The 21,608-nt window shown below is 53.3% G+C and overlaps 2 protein-coding genes across 7 annotated transcripts in view; both read right to left on the minus strand.

Annotated features, from left to right (window-relative positions):
- Positions 1 to 191: 191 nt before the first annotated feature.
- Positions 192 to 7,423, minus strand: PIGV (phosphatidylinositol glycan anchor biosynthesis class V). Of its 5 annotated transcripts, XM_086479273.1 has the most exons (5): positions 3,941 to 4,064; positions 2,397 to 2,488; positions 1,809 to 1,818; positions 1,331 to 1,726; positions 192 to 575 (listed from the first exon to the last, which is right to left on the minus strand). In XM_086479273.1, the coding sequence occupies exons 1-5, from the start codon at positions 4,025 to 4,027 to the stop codon at positions 267 to 269; spliced, it is 894 nt and encodes a 297-aa protein (XP_086335399.1). In that variant the 5' UTR covers positions 4,028 to 4,064; the 3' UTR covers positions 192 to 266. The 5 variants fall into 5 exon arrangements, with proteins under 5 accessions (XP_086335399.1, XP_086335398.1, XP_086335397.1 ...); XM_086479272.1 differs by adding an exon at positions 7,400 to 7,423 and having other exon boundaries at positions 1,331 to 2,488; positions 3,941 to 4,094; XM_086479271.1 differs by lacking the exons at positions 1,809 to 1,818; positions 3,941 to 4,064 and adding an exon at positions 3,307 to 3,817 and having other exon boundaries at positions 1,331 to 1,771; positions 1,886 to 2,488.
- Positions 7,424 to 11,073: 3,650 nt separating this feature from the next.
- ARID1A (AT-rich interaction domain 1A) overlaps positions 11,074 to 21,608 on the minus strand; it is a 60,192-nt gene continuing 49,657 nt past the window's right edge. Inside the window, exons 13-20 of one of the 2 annotated variants that reach the window (XM_086479265.1) lie at positions 17,967 to 18,099; positions 17,437 to 17,609; positions 17,107 to 17,257; positions 16,825 to 16,956; positions 16,628 to 16,724; positions 14,287 to 14,527; positions 13,853 to 13,983; positions 11,074 to 13,017 (exon numbers count right to left, since the gene is read on the minus strand). In XM_086479265.1, the coding sequence (XP_086335391.1) occupies positions 11,293 to 13,017; positions 13,853 to 13,983; positions 14,287 to 14,527; positions 16,628 to 16,724; positions 16,825 to 16,956; positions 17,107 to 17,257; positions 17,437 to 17,609; positions 17,967 to 18,099 (2,783 nt within the window). In that variant the 3' untranslated portion in view covers positions 11,074 to 11,292. Of the gene's footprint in view, positions 13,018 to 13,852; positions 13,984 to 14,286; positions 15,161 to 16,627; positions 16,725 to 16,824; positions 16,957 to 17,106; positions 17,258 to 17,436; positions 17,610 to 17,966; positions 18,100 to 21,608 lie in introns of both variants that reach the window. The other variant, XM_086479264.1, reaches the window with a different exon arrangement.

Here is a 21,608-nt window from a genome sequence, read left to right on the forward strand (position 1 = left end):
CGTTCCCTTTCCCAGGCAGCTTGCAGGAATTGTGGCCGTCAGGAACGCCAGCAGAGAGAAGGGCAGGATGCTGGAGCTTCACAGCAAGGAGAACGTGCCCATTTTGGCCACGGCCACGCAGTGACAGCTCTGGACAGACCGAGCAACGCCCTTGTAACTGAGACAACAGCATCACTACATGTACGTCAGGCTTGTCAGAAAAACTGAGTTTCAATTCTAACCAGTGCTTCTGCCCCGCGCCCCGTCTGTACCACCACACACCCTGGCTATGTCCACGGCAAGCGGTTGCAGTGCAGGATCAGTCCCAGCAGCCAGTAGGACAAGAAGAATCCGAGAATGCACTTGCCGAGAGGGGTAATTAATCTAAAGTTCAGCAGCAGCCTCACAACGGGGTTTTCTGAAGTCCCTTTCCCACAGGAACCAGGAGATTTACCTAGAAGAGACTTCTCGGAGCGAGGTGCCGCAGTTTGGTTATCAGTCGCTTCCCTCCAGAGCAAAGGTTCGTGGTCCTGAAGCAGGTGAGCGGAGAACCAGTACAGGATGGGAGAGGAGGAGCCAAGGAAGCGGGTCAGCACCTGAGGACAACAGGCAGAGCAAACATCACACAAACTGCAGGTCTCCGACGGTGACCAGCCCCGACCCCGAGGCACGGACGGAGTCATCTGCCTCAGACCGCTGATAAAGGGAACCGACATACGGCCCCGATTCATGGTGCTGGGATTTATTACACCGAATAAAACCCTCAGCTCAACCTGCTTGAGTTATTACATTTGGGTCAGCAGTCAAGCAGTCCCCAGGTTTTGGACAAGCATGGTCACTAGTTGTCACCCCTTGTCACGTCCAGCTCAGGAGCTGGGCAGGGGCACTGGAGATTTGAATCTTATTCTTCAACTATTTTTTTCACTGGAAGCCCCAACCTTTAGTGCCACCAGCTGTGCCCTAAAAAGACCTTCAAATGCTTTCTAGAGACTGGGGACAGGCTCTGCATCCTTTTGTTGCCATCCATGAAGCTCGGCCCAACACAATGACCCGGCATCCTTGTCCCCCAAGAGCTGATCAGCAGGGCTTGGCGAGCCCGGCCTTAAGCACACATCAAACGCCACCCAACACCAGCCAGACCCTTTGATCCCGGTGCCGGTGTCCTCACCACCCTGAGCACCTGGCAAGCTCTCTCCAGGAGCTTTCCAGCTGAGCAGAGGAACTAACTGGCTTTGGAAACTCCCTGTGGAAGCAGCTCTGAAAGAGGACAGGCTGTGACTGTCACCACCTCAGCCACCACGCCGCATTCCCCTGAAGAAGTGACTCCTCAGCGTCGCCATGAAGGTCCTACCTGCACGTGCACGCAGAAGAATCCAAACGCCAGCAGGACCGTGGCGTGGACCACATACACGAAGACAGCGGGGCAGCAAAATCCAGCTCTCGGTTTATCCTCTTCTTCACCCTTTCTTCTCTCTAGACCAAGAGTTAGGCAGTGCCGGGGGTTTGCGACGATGTAGGTCCAGGCGGCCCACGAGCCCAGAAGCGTGACAGGCAAAGCAAGCAAGAAATTAGGTATCTGCCTGAGCTCAAAATACCTTAGAAAGCCCACGTTCCAGTAAGTGTCTTGAATATAGGAATAGACCACGGGGAAGCGCTGGGAGCACCACGGGGGTTTAACCCCGTCCATGGTCACCAGACGATAGCCCTTGGCCAGAGCCAGCTGCAGCAGCGGCTTGGGAACAGCCCGCTCCAGGCCGGTGGCGGGACCACAGAACCTCACGTAGGCATAATACTGAAACAAAGCAAAAGGCAGAAAAATCCCAGCACACATCAGAACCGCTGAAGATGCCACGCTAAGGAGCTGCTTCCACAACGTCGGGACCTTCCTTCCCGATCCTGAACCCACCTGGAGCTGGAGGGCCAAGCATTTACCACAGGAGTAGAGAAAGAAGCCGGCGTTGATGAGCCCGTTGGCACGCACCCCAGAAGCGAGGGAGAAGAGCAGCCCGCTGAGCCAGCTCTGCCCTTTCTCCAGTTGCCACATGGCGCTGAACACCAGGAAGGCAAACATGCTCTCCGAGTAAGCAGCCGCCAGGAACACGGTGGCAGGGCTGACAGAAAAGAGGAGGGCGGCCAGGAAAGCCACCCCGCGCCGCCGCAGCACGCGGCAGCCCAGCTGATACAGGGCAGCGGCGGCCAGGACGGAAAAAAGAGCGTTGAGAAGGACGGCGGACAGCAGGAGGCGGCTCCGCAAGCGCAGCAGCGGCTGCAAGGGCCACAGAGCCCCCTCGGCCACGGCCCGGAGGCTCAGGGGGTACAGGGGGAAGAAGGCGCAGTTGTGCTCGTAGAGGTAACCGCGCTCGGCGATGAAGAGGAAGTGCTCCGCGTCCCAGTGCGAGAGGCCTCCCAGCAGCCGCTCCAAAAGCAGGTCCCACAGGCCAGGCTCGGATAAGCGAGGCGGGGAGAAGGCGTCCGCGGTGTGATCTGGGATCAGGAGGTTGAACAGAGCCTGGAAAAAGAAAGAGAGGATTGAAATCCAGCAGAGATCCTCTCGGACCCTACCGAAAGTTCCAAGCAGGAGGAGGACTCCTGGGTTTCAAAGGAGGGGACAAGAGCAGCCCAGGAGCCAGGCTGAGGGGCTTGGCAGCAAGGATGTCTGTGAAAAGGTGCAAACACAACCTTTTGGGGCATTTACACCCAAACTGAATAAAGCTCTGGAACAGATCCAGCGCGTATCCCCACGGAACCGGAGAGGGAAACTGCTCAGCCCCATGCTCAGGCACATCTAACGGCATACGCTGGCACCAGTTACCCCTGCAGCACTGGTAAGCCTCCTGCTCCACTGAATTTGGCATTACTGTCCCAGATGACGCGCGAGGGAGAAGAAAGAACTAGAGAAAAAAGATTTTCCCAGAGCAAAGGGATGCAGGAGACAGCAGCCGATTCCCAGCCTCCTCTCTGCCCTCTAGATCTCCATCGCCTCTGCGGCTCGGCGTTGCCTTAAGGGGTTCGCCTGTCGGAGATGAGCAAGCAGAACGCACCCCCCTCTGCCCCCAGGAGCCTGCGGTGCTGACCACATTTTAAAAGGTGAGAGAAAAACCCCAGAGAGAGAGAGCTCGTGAGATAGGAGATAGGCAACTTAATGTGTCATAATGTAATACCAAGTGAAAATGTGTTTTAAAAAACCCCCAAAGCCTCAGATGGTAAGTTCGGTAGCTTAACTACACGTAGACTGGGATGACTCCCCCGCAATGAATTCAACGTTGGCAGAGAAAAGGCCACACAGAAGAAACTGGGACTGAAAACCACACAAAGCCGCTGTTTTACCATGAAGCACACATCTGGTCTAAACCAGGCCCCTGGCGTTTGTCACTGAAAGACTCCAGCCTTTCATCTCAGCTGATGGCTCCTCTCAGCCCTACCCAGCGGTGACCGGGGCTGCCACAACCTGCCAGCTGGCTGGTGGCCTGCAGCTCAACAGCTTTCTCAGCCTGGTTTTGTTTCAGGAGGGGCACAGCTACAGCTAGGCTCTTTGCTGGCCGTCTCGGTACGCGCAGGTAGGATGGAGGGGGCAGCCAAGCTCTCCCATGCTCAGAGAGGGACGTCTCTGGAAATGAGGCTTGGGAGGAACGTGCAGGAGGAGATTATGGTGGTTCTTCCGCCGATAAACAGAGACTTCAGCCCCTCGTGCTGCCGAACCAGCCTCTTGCGCAGCAGCGTGAAAACACGCTAAGCTACAAGGAAATGTCTGTAGTTCAACAGCAACCTGCCTCCCCGGCTGCAGCTGGGCTGCTGGTTCTCCAAAGGAGAAGATGTTTCCCAGCCCAGCAGAACCAGCCAGCGCACGGGGCAGTGCTGGAGAGAGGAGCCTCGGAGCAGCAAACACCAGACATCGCAGCATCTCTGGAGGGGCAGCATCTCTGGAGGGGCAGCATCTCTGGAGGGGCAGCAGGAGACTTGCCTGCAGCAGAAGCGTCAGGGCTCTGCAGCCCGCCGCGAACCACACGACCTCTCGGAGGCGGGGGTCTTGCCTGCTCACCAGCTTCATGCTGAGCTCGAAGGGGGCCTCAGTAGGTCGGTGATGCCAGGGAAATTCTCCCTCTGGTTTTGGGAACCTGCATCGACAAACAGAGAGCAGAGACACAGAAAGGTATTTCTGGCTTTGTAATTAACGGGCCTTTATTTACTATCAGGCGCTTCAAAGGGCTGCGGATCTCTACCAACAAGAGAGTCACTTATGAAGCAGATTGTGGAACTGGGAGATGACGCAGGAGACTGCTTTGATATTGTTCCTATTAAAAAAAAAAAAATATTCCCCGACTTCTTAACCTTGGCCAGGAGGCAGAGAGGTTGTGACACGCACTCTCAGCCCATTTCTCACCGGGCCAGTGTAAACACCAGAAGCAGACAGGCTCTTCGGCTGCCTCAGCAGAAACATCAGCAGCTCAAGCCAAGCATCTACACACACATTCAAGTTCTGATGTGCTGAACGGGATTTAAACCTTTTTTTTCCCTTTTTTTTTTTCTTTTTGGAGTAGAGACAGAATTAAAACGTGGAGCGTAACATCCGTGTGAGCAGTTTGCTGAGCGGGGCTCGCAGCCGGCCGGGCGCTGCCAGGCACGCTCTCCCCTCCCTTTCTTCAGCTGCCTCCACGGCACCGACCCCACCAGCTCCATCGGAGCAAGGTGCCGTCCCGGACACGCAGGGTTCCCCCAGCCCTTCCACCGATCAGAGACGGCGTCTCCGGGACGTGCCGCTCGCACCACTTCGCCCTCGCCACCTGCAATTTCCCAGTATTTTGGCAGGGGTCCTGGGCTCCAGAGGGAGGGCATCTGCCTGACAAGCAACTCGCATATGCTAAGGTGGCTCTCGGCCACCTCTTCGCTGCAAACCTCACCTGCGAGGTTTAAACCACCCCGTAGAGACCCGCTGCTTCCTTTTCTGAGTGATCCTGGATTGACAGATCGTGGGACCAGCCGTGAGAGCTGCTGGCCCGGCGCCACGACAGGCAGGCGGGATCTGATCGGCAGCTTTGTGAGAGAACACGTTTCTTCCGCTGGTTCCCCAGCCACCAACTGCTTTTCAGTTGGAGGAACAGAAGACCCGCAGCCCTCGCTCGGTTCCAGCGACACCACATCCTGCGCTGGTTCCCACCTGCCATCCCCAAACCCGAGGGGTTTTCCTATTGATCCTAACGATCTAAAACCCGAGGTTTTCCTATTCCCATTTTACTGATGGAGGGAAAAAACCAACCTGGCAGGTTAAAAACCGCAGGAGAGAGCAGAAAGCAAGTATCAGCAAAGCAAAAAGCAAGATCCAAACACGCTCATTTAAAGCTCCGGTCCCCAACCACAGGTTACGCTTCCTATTCAGCCCCACACAAAAGTTTTGGGTTGGCTCCTTTTCTCTCCTCTTGCTCCAGAGCCTTCACAGCTACAGACAAAGCGACTCGTGGGAGGCACGTCCTCCCGAGGCGTGAAGCTGCAATGTTATTTCAAGCGAGGGGGATGCTTCAGCCCAGCTGTAAATTCTATTAAAGCGCATTCGCAGCTGCAAATCCTATCAAAGCACGGCGGCAAAAACGCGTCCCAGCGCTCTCAATAGTTTTTAAAAAGCGGAGAAAAAGCCTCGTGCGAACGTGCCGAGAAGGCTCAAAGCAAACGGCTTTAAAAAGCCCGTTTCTGTCACGACGCAGCACACCTTGTCACGGAAAACCAGCCCAGCCTACAAAAAGCTGCAGCCCACCACCACCGTCACGGCGTCAGAGCTGGAATGTCTCTGCCCCGAGAAGCGCCGCATGAAAGAGCACCTGCACGAATGGAAAAAGGACATGAAAAGGCAGAAGTAGGCTAAAAATATTTCAGCTGAAAAAGAGGCAAAGCGTTAATTAACGACGTCTTTCTCGCCGTGTTCTGCCTTTCCCTTTGCTCTCAGATTCGGATGGCGTTTTTCTCTGAAAACCGTGCTAAAAAAAGGACGTGAAAACGAACAAAATAGAGGCTGGGTAAATTATCACGTAAATGAAAATACGAATCCGGCAAGGTCTGCGAAGCCGCAGTGGAGAGCGGTTACCACCCGGTGGCAGCAGGCCCTCGCCACAGAGGCTTTTCCTCCCTCCACACCAACCAGCTCCTGGCTGGGGTACCGGGATTCCCATCGGGAAACTGCATCCCAGAACGCTCCAGAGCAACGGTCTGGGCATCCCGGTGCTTCTCCAACCTGCTCTTCCATTCAAGAGACGCTCCAGGCATATCGAGAAACCTGTTCTAACCAGGACGCCGAAGAAACGCAGCCGGGTTTTGGAAATCCCGCTCACCAAGCGCTGCTTCCGTGGGCCTGGGAGCTCCCGGCTCCGCCGCCGCTTTCCCTCCTGCCCGGTTTCGGCCGCGGGTCCGGAGGCTGCAGCGCCAGCACTGCTTCGCCTGCGTCTGAATGGAAACGGGGAGGTTTTGACCCTTCGCGCCTCTTGTAACAGCCCGCACGTGTGAACAAAACCTATTCCGGATCAAAGGACAACGCGACCCCTCAGTTGGGACAACGGACCCGCTGAGCAAACGCTGGAGCTGCGGGTATTTCGCTCAGGTCCGAGCCAAGCGGCGCCGCGGTCGCTTCCCCGAGTCTTTCCACCTCCGCTGTCGCCCGCAGCGACGCGACAACCCCCGCCGGGTGAAGCGCCCCCGCCCGCAGCCCCGCTCCGGCCGGGGACCCGCGCTCCTCTGCCGCTTTCAGACGGGCAAGGGCGTCGCGGCCGACACCCGGTGTTCGGGGGGATGGGAGCGAAACGCGGGATTGTTTCCCCGTGGCCGGAGCTGAGCCGGGCTGGCGATTCGGCGACGCTCCAGCAGAGGTTCGAGACGGTTGAGGAGTCAACAGGGATGTTTTCAGGATCAGGGAGTTACCGCTCGTGCGTTTATTCACGGACCGGCGCTCGAGCCCGTGCGGGACCGGCCTGCCCTAGGAGCACCTAAGGGCTGTCCCCGGCCCCGGGCCGGCCGGAGCAGAGGCCTCGGGCCCCGCCGGGTACCGGCCTAAGGAACGCGGGCCCGTCACCTCTGCCCTGAGCAGCGAGGCCTTTCCATAGGGCTGCCTGGGAAACACCGAGCCAAGCCCCAAACGACGCCCGCCTCGGCCGGGCCCCCCCTTCGCTCGGACCAGCTCCAGGACCCGCTGGCCCCGCACGGGTGGGATCCCCCCGGCCTCCCGGTGCGACGCCTCCTGGCGGTTCAGGCCCCCCCGGGGCCCGGGACCCCGACAGGCCTAGGCCCGACCGGGCCCCTCGGGGGTGCGCGGGGCCGGGAGGGTGGGGGTGGGGGTGTCTCTGAGGGGGCGGAGCCCCCGTGCAATGAGGGACGGGGGGGAGGGGCAGGCCCCCGCCCCTCCTCCCCCAGCGGCGCGCACGCGGCCCCGCCCCTCCCCCACCTGAGCGCCCGGCTCGCGGCTCCCGCGCCGGCTCCATCCCGCCGTCACCGCCCCCCCCACCCGCTTCCGGTTGCGCCTCTTTCCGGGGCTGCGCGCGCAGCGGGGTTGCGCGCAGCGTCACGCGGCGGCCGGGTGTGCGTGGGCTGGAGGGGGGGGGGAAGGGTCGGGCGGCGCCATCTTTGTTAAGGGCGGGCGGAGGCGGCGGCGCTCATGGCCTCCCAGCGCAGCCCGGGCCCTGCCCCCGGCGAGGGGAGCAGGCGGTAACGGCGAGCCTCGCTGGGGCGCGTCGCTCCACGCAGGCCGCGGGGCAGCCCCCAGCCCTCCCCTGGCTTGCCGTGAGGTCAGGGAGCGTCGAAGCGACCTGAAAAACCGAGGTGCTCCCATGCGGTGCCCAGAGAGGGGAGACGCTCTCTTGGCTCTCCCCCTCCCCCCCCCGGGCTGCCTCCAGTGCCTTCCTCACCCGGCCCGTGGCCACCCCCGATCCCGGACCCTCGCCCCGGCCCCCCCCAGCCAGGCAGGGCCATGGGGGAGGCAGTGGGGCCGGCGGGGCTCGGGGAGCAGGAGCCGCGGAAGGCGGGAGCCCTGGCCGAGGGCGAGGTGTTACTCCTGGAGACGCACCAACACAAACCTCCAAGGAAGCCGCACGGCGGCCGCAGCGAGGGCACGGCTCGAACGGGTCTCTTGCCAAAACACATTAAGCAACATCACATAACAATAGCCTGGTAATAAGTCTATGTTATTATATTAATTACTTACTCTTACAAGAGGGTGGGCAGGTTTCCCTCAAGATCTCGTCCACGTGATGACGGAGGCATCGGATTTTGCTTTCACCTGAACCGAGCTCACGCTACGCTTAACCACACGGCAAGCCCGTGGCAGCACGCCATCAGGTCTCGCTGCCCGCCTGCCGAGTGCCGGCACGGCCCAAGCACCAACTCCTTGTGCTTACAACCGACGTGCCGTGGCATCGGCCTGACCACATCTACTGCAGGAACGAGAGAGAAGTCGCCATCGCCAGCTGACTCTGTACTCCCCAAGTGCTTTTAAACAAGGATCAGGCTTGGGAAGAACTCAAGTTTTCTCCCTTGCTGGTAAAAATGGGAAATGCCGGAGCAGTCGGGGTCAGAGAGAGGTGTTTCATGGAATGTCTGCAGAAATGGAAAGCTTTGGGTACAAATCAGGTCAAAGCATCAAGGATTTGCATTCTGGGCAGCCGAGTTCAGTTTGAGATCAGGTGTGGCTCTCAAAATAGGCCCTAATTACAAACTGTGAACACTGCTTGTTCTCATTTTACTAATTTCTCATCTACGCTGTTTTTCTTTTAACCGTTTTAGCAGCACGAGAGGCGTATGTGTCTGCGTGCGTGCAAGCGCTGGGGGAGCAGAATTACTCCCCTCAGATCAGCCAGTTGCATAAATACTGGCAAAATGGGTAGTTAGAGCCACTTGTGACTCTTCTTTCCCTCCCAGACGTAGCATTCACTTATGATTAAATTCACCACAACACGAACACAGAAGCCGTACAAAAGCTGCTCACGTTACCACCTTCTTCAACCTTGCTGCCGAGGTCCTTTCTGTTCAGAAAAAGAAGTGAAATTTTTTACATTAATTTAATCAAGACTAAACAAAGCTCCAGGAATACAGAGCTAAATTACCAGAGAAGTTGGATTTAAATCAACCACACTGACACAGAACGGCGAAGCCCAGCAGAATTCTTAGCTCACAACTTGGTTTCCATTCAGTATCTTTGAAAGCCAAGGAAGCCCAGCGCCATCCCTGTCTCTTAAGAAATCCATTTTAAGGACTCTCCTTCTGCCAGGCAGAGAGCTCCTGCAATTCCTGCTGATAAAGAGACTTTTCAGAAAAGAAGTCAGTTTGATTCTGGCACAATTACTTCCAGGAATCTGACGTTTAAGGAATACAGCTAAGGGAGGGCTCTGGGAACGGAGAGCTTCCCTAGGAGAGGACTAGGGGGATAAAACGAGGTCATTTTTCGAACAAAAATGACATTTGCCTTTAAAAAAGCTTCTCCTTTAACTAGCTCTTTTGCTTAAATGAACTCGGTGCACTTCTAGCTAGCCTGCTTCTATTACCATTTGAGGCTAAAGCTTCAGGCTAAATAAAATACCCATTTACTAACCCATGAAAACGTGGAGATTTTCATATAAAGAGCCTGAACTTTGGCCGTTTGCTGAAGGGCATCAGAGCTCTGTCCGCTGGAAAACCCCATCCTCTGAAGGAAGTCAAGAGTCCACACCACAGTTCCAAGAAAATGTGAAAAATGCGAGGGGAACGAAAATTTTCCATTTTACAGAGCTCCCTTCCGAGCAAGAGCCTTCTTCACCCTGTGAGCTAAGTGTCTCTCTGCCACAGCTTCACCTCACGCTTCACATCCACTCCTACCCAAGCCTAAGCAGCACTAAGCCAAAACTCCACCGCTGGAACAAGCCAAAGGGCAAAAGCAAAGCCAGACCAACGAGCGAGACGGGGCTTTGTCACCCCCAGACACTGCTGCACCGCGCAGGACCTCTGAGGCCTCTGTGCTGCGCGGCCAGAAGGAGCTGACCTACACCACCACGTCAACCAGACCTGACAGCACTGAAGCTCTGCTCATAAAAAAAACCCTTACAAACATCTTACCAAGATTTAATGTACATTTATTCTTAACACGTGGAACATATAGTATAAAGATTTCATACTGAATAAATGATATTCATTAAGCCAAAAAAGGAAAAAAGGGAGGAATTTACATCAAGTTTTTAGCTACATCGTCTGAAATACAAATATGCAGAATTCATCACTGAAAAATCTCAATTGTGTTTCTTCATCAGGAACTTCAACTGAACCTAGAACTTTTTCACACCTCGATTAGAAAGAAAACAAAAACAGGAAAAAATAAACTATAAGTTGATTGGCTGCTGAGACAGCAATGACTTTATACACAGAGACCTGTACAGCATCCTCCAGGGAGGGATGTCTGGCAAGAGATTAAATAATTGTGTCTCGCTTTTGCAGGTCATCAACTCGTTAACTCGTCATACTATAAAGGGGTAGGGAGAGGGGGACAAAACTGCAAGGAATCTTAGGGTATGTGCAATGTACAACGTCATATATATATACACACGTGGCAGCGTTCAGGCTGCAGCTAAAGGTTAAAACCAGTTCTAAGAGGTGATCTCAGGGTTATTCATACAATCAAGGAGGAAGAGAGAAAGAGGTCAGGGTGTTGTAGGTTCACACATGATACTTTGGGGGAAAAGCCTTTTTTTTCTCCTCAACAATAACTAAAAACATTTTTAAAAACTACAGCTTGCTGCTGATCCAGCGTTTTTTTTTTTTTTTCTTTTCCATGTGAGACGTTATTACAGTATGTTTACAGTTTAAGGTGTACAGTACATGAAGTTCTACACGCTACTGCACAGGCCTCCCTTGGACAAGGTCTGTTCACAACTGGTAACTTCTTGGTTCCTGCAAGATTGTGAATGTACAACGATAAACCACACAGAGTTCAGCAGTCACTTTTGTCCTTCAGAGTTTACCATTAAAAACAGTTATGAAAGTGGTGCCTGTCAATGTGATAACACGGCAAGTCGTTTTCCCCAAACTCACTGTAAACGACAGTAACTTTGGTTAAAATAAAAAAAAAAAAAAAAAGAAAAAAAAAAGTCTTCTATGTAGACAGAACTTTGTCTCCTTTAATAAGGGATTCAGGACAAATTTGAAGGGCAGGGGAAGGGGAAGAGGGAACGGGGACATCTTTTCCCCAAGGGAGAAGCAGGACAGCGCAGGGCAGACAGTGGATTCTGAGGTGGTTTTGCATAAATAAAGGGCAACAGTCAGTTTCTAAGTTCTCCACTCACGCACACGCACACAGGGTCTCGGATCCCACAGCTGTCATGACTGGCCAATTAAAAACAGTACATCACAAATAACTTGTGAAACCAAAGAGTTCATCAAAGGCGACACGGAGATGTCCAACAGCCGCGACTCGTATAACGTGAACTCCGAGTGGTTCTCGTCCACCTTGGCCAGGGCGAGCAGCGCCCGAGCAGCTCGGCGCATCATGTCCACGCTCGTCGACTCAAAGGGTGGGTTCTGCATGTGCATCAAGCCGGCCTGGCTCTGCTGGAACTGCGTGGCGGCCAGGCTGTCCTCCAAGAAGCCCAGCAAGTTGCCAATGCTGCCCTTCTGCACAGCAATCGCTCTTGCTGCCAGGCTGTCCCCCTGTGCCAAGTTGGCCAGTAGTACCACAGCCATCTCTCGACACACCGGGTTCTTTCTGTCACTAAGGAACCGCACCATGGTGCTGTACAGCTTCTCCAAGCGACTGAAGGGGGGAGTTGCAAGAATCAAATCCACATTGTTGTCCTGGATGCTGAGTTTGCTGAGTGTTTCCAAAACCAGTCTCTGAGGGGAGAGGACCGCGTTGGGCCCCAGTGTTGGAAAGGGATCCTGGGCCTCTGCTGACGGACATACTGCCCAGTGGAGGAGTCCATCCAGGATGGGCAAACAGATGCTTTCCGGGTAAGGGGACAGGTCCAGCTGGCCAGAAATGTTGGCCAACGTGACCAGCGTATTTTCACGCAGCATCTCCAAGCAGTCCCACCACCACTCCACCTTGTTGCAGCTCACCCCTTGGTCCTGCTCCTCCTCTTTCTCATAGGTCAGGGGTGCCTGTTTGCGTTCTGGATGCTTGTGGTGTAAGAGAATCAGTTTCCCTAGAATCAGCAGCAGCCCGGGATGTTTAGACATCTCAAAGTCATTGCCCGGCACGAACGATAAACTCCTGATGATGTTAGAGACACAGATGCAGCGCTTGGCCAGAGAGTCCTGCCAGTCTAGGAGGGTGCAGAGCGGCGTCTCGTCTTTACTGTGAGGTTCGTCCTCCAGAATTTTTATATTTCTGTGGCTCTGAGCTGGACTAATGCCAAAGGGAAACTTGCTGCTTTCCTTCGCCGTTTCCAAAGCTTTGACCTCTTCCTCCTCCCCTGCCAGGGAGCCGGGACGTGCCGAAAGCATGTCATCCATGGTGGCAGTTATCCTCTTCTCCGAGGAGCTGTCGGATGGAGGAGTCTCTCCTTCCCTAGTGCTCGGATTGCTCTCAGCTGCTGAACGTTTCCTCAAGACAGAGTTGCAGGAAGCTCGTTTATGAGTCAAAGGTAGCTCCGTCTTGCTCTCAAAGTGGGTCTGGATGTGCTCGGTGGTGTCTCCGCCGCCGATCCGCCAGTGCAGCAGGCCGCTCTCGAACTCCTGCACTCGCCCCAACTTGTCTGAATAATCTACCACAAACGGGTCGTTTTTCTGCACGACCTTGACCGGAAGCTTGTCAAATTTACTAACTAGTTTTTCCTCGCTGCTCTCTAGAGGTACTTTGTCCTTGCTCGAAAACGCAGCCTCCTCCTCTTCCTCGTCGTCGTCTTCCTCCTCACAGTTTAGGCTCCGTGGATCATCCTCCTCCTCCCCTTCTTCATGAGAGGAAGCGGAAGATTTGCAGAACCTTTCAGGATCTAATAGTGTTCTTTGCCCTGGGTCTCCCACCTCGTATTCCTTCAGGATTCCAAAGATCTCGATCAGGCAGCGCCGGAAATACTCGACCAAGAGTTCCAGCAAGCCTGGCAGCTATGAGGGAGGAGAGAAACAGGAGGGGAAGGAAGGAAGGGAACAGTGATCAGAGAACAACTTAGGCCAACGGGAGCAATTGGGAAAGCGGGGCATAAAGGGCTAAGAATTTCAACAGTGCTGTTAATTAACGGGTTCTTTTCATGCTGGCAATAAACTGTTTGCAAAAGAGAGCTTTCCGTCCTCTGAGAAAAGGAATAAAGACAAAACCAGATACTGTCAGTACCCAAGCCGCCCCCCTCCACACACCCATAACCTGTGCACATACGCATGTGCTCTCGGTTGTATCTCCCCTCTGGTTAACACACAGGGAGGTGAAGGGCAGCGCTAAGCAAAACAGCCTTTACGGTACTGCCGAGCAGTTGTTACATCAGCCATGGAGGCCCGTGGCAGCTCCCCGGGACAGGCTGGCCCTCTGGACCAGCATCCCAGCCTCGCTGAGCGCTGTCCCGGGGCAGGACAGAGCCAGAGGTGAACGAACGCCACCAACACCCGAAAATGCAAGCAGGCTCTAGCCTTTCAGAGCACTCTCGCCGCAAAGTCCGTTGGGCCTTCCCACCGTTCTTCACCTCCTCTGTTCCACAGACAAAACATCTCACAGAGAGGAGCACGCACACGCTTGCACACCAACAAACATCTAAATTACACGGGCCACTGAGCAACCAGCGCACAGCTATACCCAGACCCCGTGCTCTCTTCCGACCTGGCGTGCTCCACAGGTACAGGGACGTCAGGGAGTCACAAGGGCACGAGCTGCTTCTTGCCACCTCGCTGACAGAAAACCCTATAGAATTAGCACTTCAAAAGACCTGCACCAGAGAGCATCTGCACCCACCTGGCTGAGGTTGAAGGTCATTATGCTGTTGTCATCATAGAGCAGGATGTTTATGGTATCTAAGGCCCACGTGCTTTCAGCTAGCAGCCCGGACTTCAGAGACATCATCACTCTCCAGGCTTCAGGAGTTCCTGTAACATAAACACATGATACTTCCAGCTCCTGGAGTTTAAAAAACAAAAACGAGATACTTGATACCACTTTTTTGGACCCACGAAGAGCAGAGCCTGTTTAAGATGATGCACAGACTGTACGTACCAGCAATCTCTCCGCAGACAATGCCAAAATGATGTCTGAAAACACAATCAACCCGCAAAAATACAGTTCTTTCGAAGCCAGCGGAGCCCTTCTACGTAGCAGTACTATACCAAAGGGTAACGGCAGCACCCATCCCCTCGACAGGCACAAGCAGAAAAGCAGGAGTTGCCTCTTACCAATATCTTTTGCCGTCAGCCGCCTCCGCTGCTTCAACACAGGTTGCGTGGCTTCTACTGATCCCGGAGGGAAGGTGATGTCTCGTCGGATCATGGGAGGCTGTACAGCTGCTGGTGTTATATGCGAGGCAGGGACTGGCGGTCCTGCCTTCTGCATTTTCATCCCCGAGTGCAGGAATGGAGATTTACTAGGAGAAGTGCGATTCTCCAGAGGTCTGGGCAGAGGTGCTGGGCTGGATACCTGAGGAATGTGATTCTGCATGCTAGGGGGGGTCTGGTAGTTGGACTGAGGGGGCCTAGTCATTGGGGGCACGGGGGCAGAGGGACCATAAGGAGGTTGCCGGTTCCCGTGGGAAGGCCATGGTCCCTCATGGTTGACCCTCTGGTCTGAATGCAGAATTTCATCTGTTCGAGTCACTCCGTGATAAGCAGGCCCCTGGGGCGCAGAGCCGGTGCTCTGCCGATTCGGATAGCTGTACCCTATTTCATTGCGCCCTTGCCACATGGCGCCTTGCTGCGGGCCCTCTGGAGCAGACTGTAGGGGACCCCCCATCATCTGAGGAGGCAAGTTTTGCTGAGCATTGGAGCCCGGGGGAGCCGAGACCCTGTCTCTGCCAAATTGGAATGGGAACTGGTTCTGCGGCCCTCCGGCAGATCGGCGGTCAGCAGCAGGGTAGGTACTCCCGTACTGGTTATACAGGTCCTGCTGTGGAGACGGCTGTGCAGTTTGCTGCTGGCTCGGTTGCTGGGTCTGTGCTGGAGGCAGCTGCTGCTGCGTCTGCCCCTGCCCGGCGCTGTACGGTACGTTGTACATCTCCCCTTCGTGGCGCTTGGCGGGCGGGCCGTAGCTGCCGTCCATCGGTCGCTTGTAATTCTACGGGGAAAAGCAAAGCAGCAACGATAGGAGATTATCTACTCAGAAACAAGCAACCCAAACCTCAGCGGGGAGAGCGACTCGGAGCCGGAGGATATGCCCCACGGCACGGCCTCTAAGAGGGCAAGACTTGTCTCGTTGTCAGCCATAGCCAAAGCGAGGCTGGATCGGTCTTTCAGTTTCACAAGCCAAGACCAATTCCTTGCGGCTGGCTGGGTAGTTTCCTTGTGGATTCTACGAGGATGCCTCGGGGGCAGAAGCCTGCCCACAGAAAGGACTTTCCTGTAAAAAAGACTCAGCTCTACTATACGTTCACCACACACCAAACTGTACGCAGGTAGGTGTTTCCTTTCACATCCAGGAATTTCAACAGACCCTATTTCTCTCATATTTCCCAGAAAGCAGAGGTTTCTGCTGAAGCATCAAATAAGATAAATTAAAAACTGTTGTTAACTTCCTGCTCCTTCCCTTCCTGTAGATTTCAAAACACACCACTGAAAGGAGCAAGAACCATTCTGCCCCCTTAGTTCTTTTAAGTGCAAATGGAGAAAACAGTCGAGACAAAATTAAAATCCAAGATCTCTCTTGCCTCCAAGGGTCTACGCTCTAGCTGCTGTACAGTCTACTCAGAAGCTCCACGGTCATGACTCGCTTCAGATGGAGCTCTAGGGCTTCAAAGATGACAACTACCAGAGTAACTCGAACTCTTGGCTCAGAGCCCCGTGGCTCTGGTTGCAGAGCCAAACTGCAGAGCAGTTGGAATTATTCTTAGCACAGCTCAGTGAGTGCCCTCTCTATACTCTCCTAAACCAGAGGACTCAAAATTATCAGGAAAACATTATGGGTCTTGGCACGGATACAAAGAGCAAGTCATACACAAGGATTATGGAAAGAGATATATGTTCATTCAAACTCTGTCCTGCAACAAACCTGATGTTTTTGAGAACAGTGAGTAGGAGGCAGTGGGGCAGAGGCAGGTCTGAAGCCTTTGTCTGCAGGCTCAGTAAGGCAAAGACTGAAAAAAAAAAGCCCTGGGTTGTGCAGAATGATCCACCTGAAGCAGCTCCTCAGAATGATCAAGATCTTACTCCAAACAAACTCATCCCTTGGACCAAAACTGTTACAGAAACATGATGGGATTCAGAAAGTTCCAGAGGGGCAGAGAGGCCCAATAAAGCTTCCTGATCTCCTGCTGCCTGACCAGAGCGTGTACATCTGCAAACGACACAACCTCCATTCTCAGAACACTGTTTTGCTAACAGAACACTGGAAATGCTAATTAAAACTTTACTTAAACTATTTGGAAACTGGGATAAAAAAAGCTTCCTGTATAAGGTACTTAATTCTCCACATTCATAAAGCAAACACACAGCCCAAAGAATTTTCATCCTCCTCTCTTCACAAATTTCACAGATCAAGCTCTTCTGTCTCTCAGTCAAACAAATCAGAAACTTTCTGATAATTTACCTGCTGTTGCTGTTGATACATGGTAGTTTGCTGGCTAGGGAAGGGGCTGCCCGAGGATGTGCCTTGAGCAGGGAATTGATTGCCATAGGAATCATGTCTGGAGAAGAAACAGATGCGTTACTTGGAAGCATTTCCCTTTCACAGCCTCAGAGCTCTCTAACTGGGAAGAGCTGTTTGCGGCAACACCCCGCACAGACCTTTGCTGCTGCTGCTGCTGCTGCGGGTAGCGGCTGGGAGAATACATCCCCGATTCAGGGGTGGAAGGCATGATGTTTGGCTGCGGAGTTCCGGTTGCTAAGTTGCCCTCAGGTCCCATGCCGGGCTCCGTCCTACATGGAAACAAAGAGAAAAAACCCCACACGTCCACTTAAAGTTCACCCTTTGCTCCTCAAATGGAAAAGGACGATCAGCAAAGCCACAGGAGTGAAGAGAAAGTAATCACTTCACACAAGTCAAGCAAATCAGGCTCAAGTACCCACCTCACTCTGTCGTAAGGACCTCCGTAGGAATAGTGTTGCCGCTGTCCCATGGCCATGTTACCCATCCCTGGACCTGCAGCACGATTGTAAGGGTCACCCATACCACTGTTGGGGCCCTGCCCTGAGGACATGAAGGGATCGCTTCCTGGAGCTGAAATATTGAAAGAAGGACCGATAAACCTGTCTATCTCTGCCTTAGAAAGATACATCCCGTGTCCTAGGGAAGAAGGGCAAGCAGAAGCTCTCCTACAGCACACCCCAGCGTACAGCCAGATACAGGGATTAGTACTCAAGGACAAAAGGGAGAGGAGCACACAAGGACTTCCTCACCTTTCCTCATACTGCTGTAAGGATCTTTATTTGGCTCGTAAGACATGCGACCCATCATGTCGGAGGTATTCATGCTGGGCTGGTACCCTGGATTTGGAGTCATGGAGTTCCGTTTCTGGAACGTAGGATCACTACCATCTGCAAAGGCATCCTGAAGGCCCACTGAGTTACTCCTGATTCAAAAAAACCCCACAAACACATGATTATAGAGGTCCACAATGCTTCTCAAGATACTTTTCCTCACATGTTCCCCCTCAGGTGTTGCTGTCCCCTAGGAAGGACCACAGCCATGCTCCTCCCACAAGAGGCATCAAGAACTGCCCTTCTACAATGCTGTCCTCAGCCCCAAACTCAAAAGTAGTGATTATTCACACACAGATGCAGAGTCAAACGACGTTGCTGTGAGCCATTAACAAAGGAGCAAAGCCATGGAGCTCCCCCAAAACGGGTACTCAAGTCTCCAGCCAGAAGCGACCTCACGTTCACAGCTTGCATCCCACATAGTGGAAGAGGGTGCGATGGTTTCGTACCTGATGCCTGGCAAAGGGGGCATCTGACTGTGTGGCGTAGATGCTGGAGTTGGTGGCTTTAAATCTCCTCCTTCTGCCATGGAGCTGCTGGTGGACTGAGGTGTCTGAGGACCCTGCATTGAGCCTGAACCCGCTGCAAGAACAGAAATGTGGTGTGAGCAGCTTTGCGCCCTACGGATGCGACCCAGAACCTCCCAGAACATCAGCCTCAAGAGAACAGAGAGCAAAGAGTCCTTCAAGAAAGAGAGAGATGAAACACAGCCAAAAAAGTACAAAGAGCTCAACACTTCAAGGACCTACTGGGCCAGACTTCCCAGAAGAACCATGTACAGTAATCTAAAGCAGAGAGGACATGTTCATTTTCATCACACCTTCATTCTTAACCACATTCCCTTTTACACACCGTGCCACCACTGTGGCACTGCGTGGTGTTGCCCAAGCTATCGAGCTTCCAAGGCTGATGCTCTACAGTGCAGCACGCGGCAGGGAATACGGTGCTTCTTGCCAAGTGACAACCACGGACCCATCACCTTCATGCTCTTTCTACCCGGAAAGAAGGTGGGTTTGAGCCCTCTCCTGGAAGTCTCACAATCTCTCTAGTGATGGAAACTCCAGAACATCAGCTGAAGTCACTCTGAACAAGGCTCCTCTGTCTGCTCTGCCCTTCCAGAGGGGTTAATTCACGCAGGTTAATTCAAGCACCACTCCCAAGGATTCCTGGAACAGGGAATGCCGGAGATGCCGGATCTTTCACTGAATGACAAAACCCGTCCAGCAAGTTCCCTGGCTCTGTGGGGTTGCTTTACGCTACAGTAGGCTTTCATCAAAAATCCCAGGCTGGCATGTGTAATCCAGCTGTGCCGTCAGCTCCAGGAGCTCTCCTCTGCCCCTGGATCGCTGTGACAGTGTCAGCGCTTAGGTTCATACGCTCCTCGCAGCTGGCAAGAGCTGAACTCTTAATTAATGTTTCCATTAGTTACCATCCCCAGCACCCGATATCCCTCAGCTTCAGCCCTGCTGGTTGATGAGTCATTTCAGCTATTCATTAAAATCCTCCGAGGTCACGTCCAGGGCATGTTTGTTTACACCCCACCTTCCTGGCACCCTGTCCTCTACTCCGAGACTCCCTCCCAGCCCGGGGAGGTCTTGGGAGAAGGAAGGGCAGAGGCAAGCTCAGCGGGGGAGTTTCATTCACTGGCCCTCCCCACGCTCTCCTTCCCTCATCAGTGGTGGTTCAGCTCCACTCGCTTCCCCCAGGAATTCGCTGTGTTCGTAACGCTGGCATCGGCAGGAAGAGGCCCCGAGACATTCCCTGCGTTGCTGCCATTTGGTGTTTGTCCCCACCCCCTGCCGTCCCTCCCACTCACAAATTTACACACAGTTGGAGCCGGGCCAGTTCCACGCTCTGGGAATTAAAACCCAACTGATTACACCTCCCCAGGGACACGCTGCAGTTGGAGAGCAGGAGCCCAAGAAGGTTTGCAGGAAACCCGCGCTGAGTGCCCACGAGGCAATACCCAGTCCACTCCCGCCAAGGCCTTTCTGTAAACACTTTTCTGAGGGTTATGAACACACATGGCGCGGACAACAGCCCCGGCACCAAGGGCTCTACCTAGATGACGTCCTGCAAGGCCTTTAAATGCTCTGCAGCCTCCAAAAGGGGTTAATGGAGAACTGTGCAGTGCGATCCTCATCACTCACGAAGTTACACGGTAGTTAATTTGACAGAACAGGCTGAAATGAAGTGTAAGCCAACGCCAACAGGTTATAAAGTCTGCAAGGAGAGCAAAGCACGTGTGTCTGTGTGGGATGCCCGCGCTCTTCATCCACACAATGGGACTTCCAAATACCCCGTTGCTGTCCGCTCGGTTTTCAAACAGGGAAGTTACTCTCCATAAAGGTGATTCACTGGGAGAGGGGCCTCTGGGTCTGCAAGCCTGGAGGACGCTGCTTCAGCAAGCCCCTGGAACAGCAGCGTCCACTGGGACTCAATGCTCCTCTAAGACTCTTCAGCCTGGAGCTGGGGTTAAGAGAGCAATTGGGTGTCGTGCCCTACACCCTCGGCTCCTGCCCGTCCAGGGGTGCAAGAGAGAGGAAGAAAAGTAGTAGAAGAGGAGCATGAACACGCCGAGTGATACAGCTCAAAGGATCAGAGCAACCAACCATGCTTCAGCGCTGCCTGTGCATATTCCTAGTTGCAGGAGTCTGGAGTAGGACAAGTGGAGAGAACAGTTTCATCAGGGAACACGGCGCAGTCCTCCCATAGCAGGAATCAAACCTGTGACTAAGTCAACAAAGCTGCACAAATGAGCAGAGTTCGGGATAGCAGCCCTGCCAATTCCTACTGCTGACGTGCTGAAGCAAGAGATCACCTGTCCCACAGCCCAGAAGGCAGATTCACGACCTTCACATACACCATATTAACAAAAACAAAACAAAAATCAATGCACCATCTAATCCATTCTGACAGGCACCTAGGGCTGGATGAAGTTTTAAGTGGCCTCCTAAAAGTCTCAGCCCTCTCCGAATAAACTCCAAACACTTAACATCTTTGTTCCACTGCCTGGTATCTCAGGGGGCAAGAAAGAGATTCTGGAAAGAAAGCAGGGATGGATTTGTAGTCTAGTTTCAGTGGAACTCAGACACCACTTTAGACAGAAGTTTAGTCTAATGACACAAAAGTTGCTTTATCTTGCAGATCATATCAAGGTAGAAGCTACGCTGGGACAGGTTTCCTGACTAGTGAAAAGACATGATTTAGGTCTTTGAAAAACCAACCATGCTGTAACTGAGAGGACAGATAAATGTAGTGGCCAACAGAATATTCGGACAAGCACGCTGTCAATCAAGGGCTTAGCAGGGCTGAGCCACAACTGCCGTACAATCAAAAAAACGTTCATTATTCCACTCCTCAGGAGCGAGACAAAAACGATGCCAGGTTTCAGAACCAAAAAGGCATTTTCTGCAAACATTACAGGAACTTCAAAGCAGCCAAAGTTTTTATTTCACCTACACGAACAGGCTCCTGACCAGAAAAAGCATCTGAAGGTTTTACTTATAAGACAAACTGGAAAACTGCAGCTTAAAGGGTTGGCAAGTTCAGCAGCAATTCAAACAGCGAACTCAATGCAAATGAGACAGAAACGATCAGACTTTCCGAAGACTAAAGAGTACAGCATGCACTGCTCGTCTGGGCGTTTTTGCCTTTTTTTTTTTTTTATTTCACCAATCTGAACTGAGTACTTAAGCTCAAACACTCAGAAACTGGAGCACCCCACCAAATGTGAAACAACAGCAGAAGTTCATTTTAAAGGGCTCGATTTCTACAGCATCCAACTTGTAACAGGCTTACAAGGCTCTCTGTGCACAAAGCCTCAGAACACCCTCACTGTCTCCTGCTGAAGACAGACAGAAGTAATTCATGAGGAAGACGAGTGCACACCCACATCAAGCATTCATTCCCAGAAGGTAGCACTTGCATAGTCAAAACAAGCACAACTTTTCTAGCAAGTTCCCAAAGCCAGGCAGCAACAAGGGCTGCTGTTAGAACACGCAGAGATCGCCTTGTAGGGACAACTCCAGACTTCTCTTCTCTGCCAGATTCATAAGGCAGCGATGCACTAGTAAGCGTAGAGGTGCGTG

The sequence above is a fragment of the Leptosomus discolor genome, chromosome Z (genome assembly GCF_034619465.1).
Source record: "Leptosomus discolor isolate bLepDis1 chromosome Z, bLepDis1.hap2, whole genome shotgun sequence".
Lineage (NCBI taxonomy): Eukaryota > Metazoa > Chordata > Aves > Leptosomiformes > Leptosomidae > Leptosomus > Leptosomus discolor.

Excerpts from the sequence above, each read along its gene's own strand:
- PIGV (XM_086479272.1), bottom strand. The coding sequence starts at position 4,027 with ATGAAGCTGGTGAGCAGGCAAGACCCCCGCCTCCGAGAGGTCGTGTGG. Across the intron at positions 2,489-3,940 it reads CCCTGACGCTTCTGCTGCAG|GCTCTGTTCAACCTCCTGAT; the intron begins GCAAGTCTCCTG and ends TTCTTTTTCCAG. Across the intron at positions 576-1,330 it reads TCTTCTGCGTGCACGTGCAG|GTGCTGACCCGCTTCCTTGG; the intron begins GTAGGACCTTCA and ends TGTTGTCCTCAG.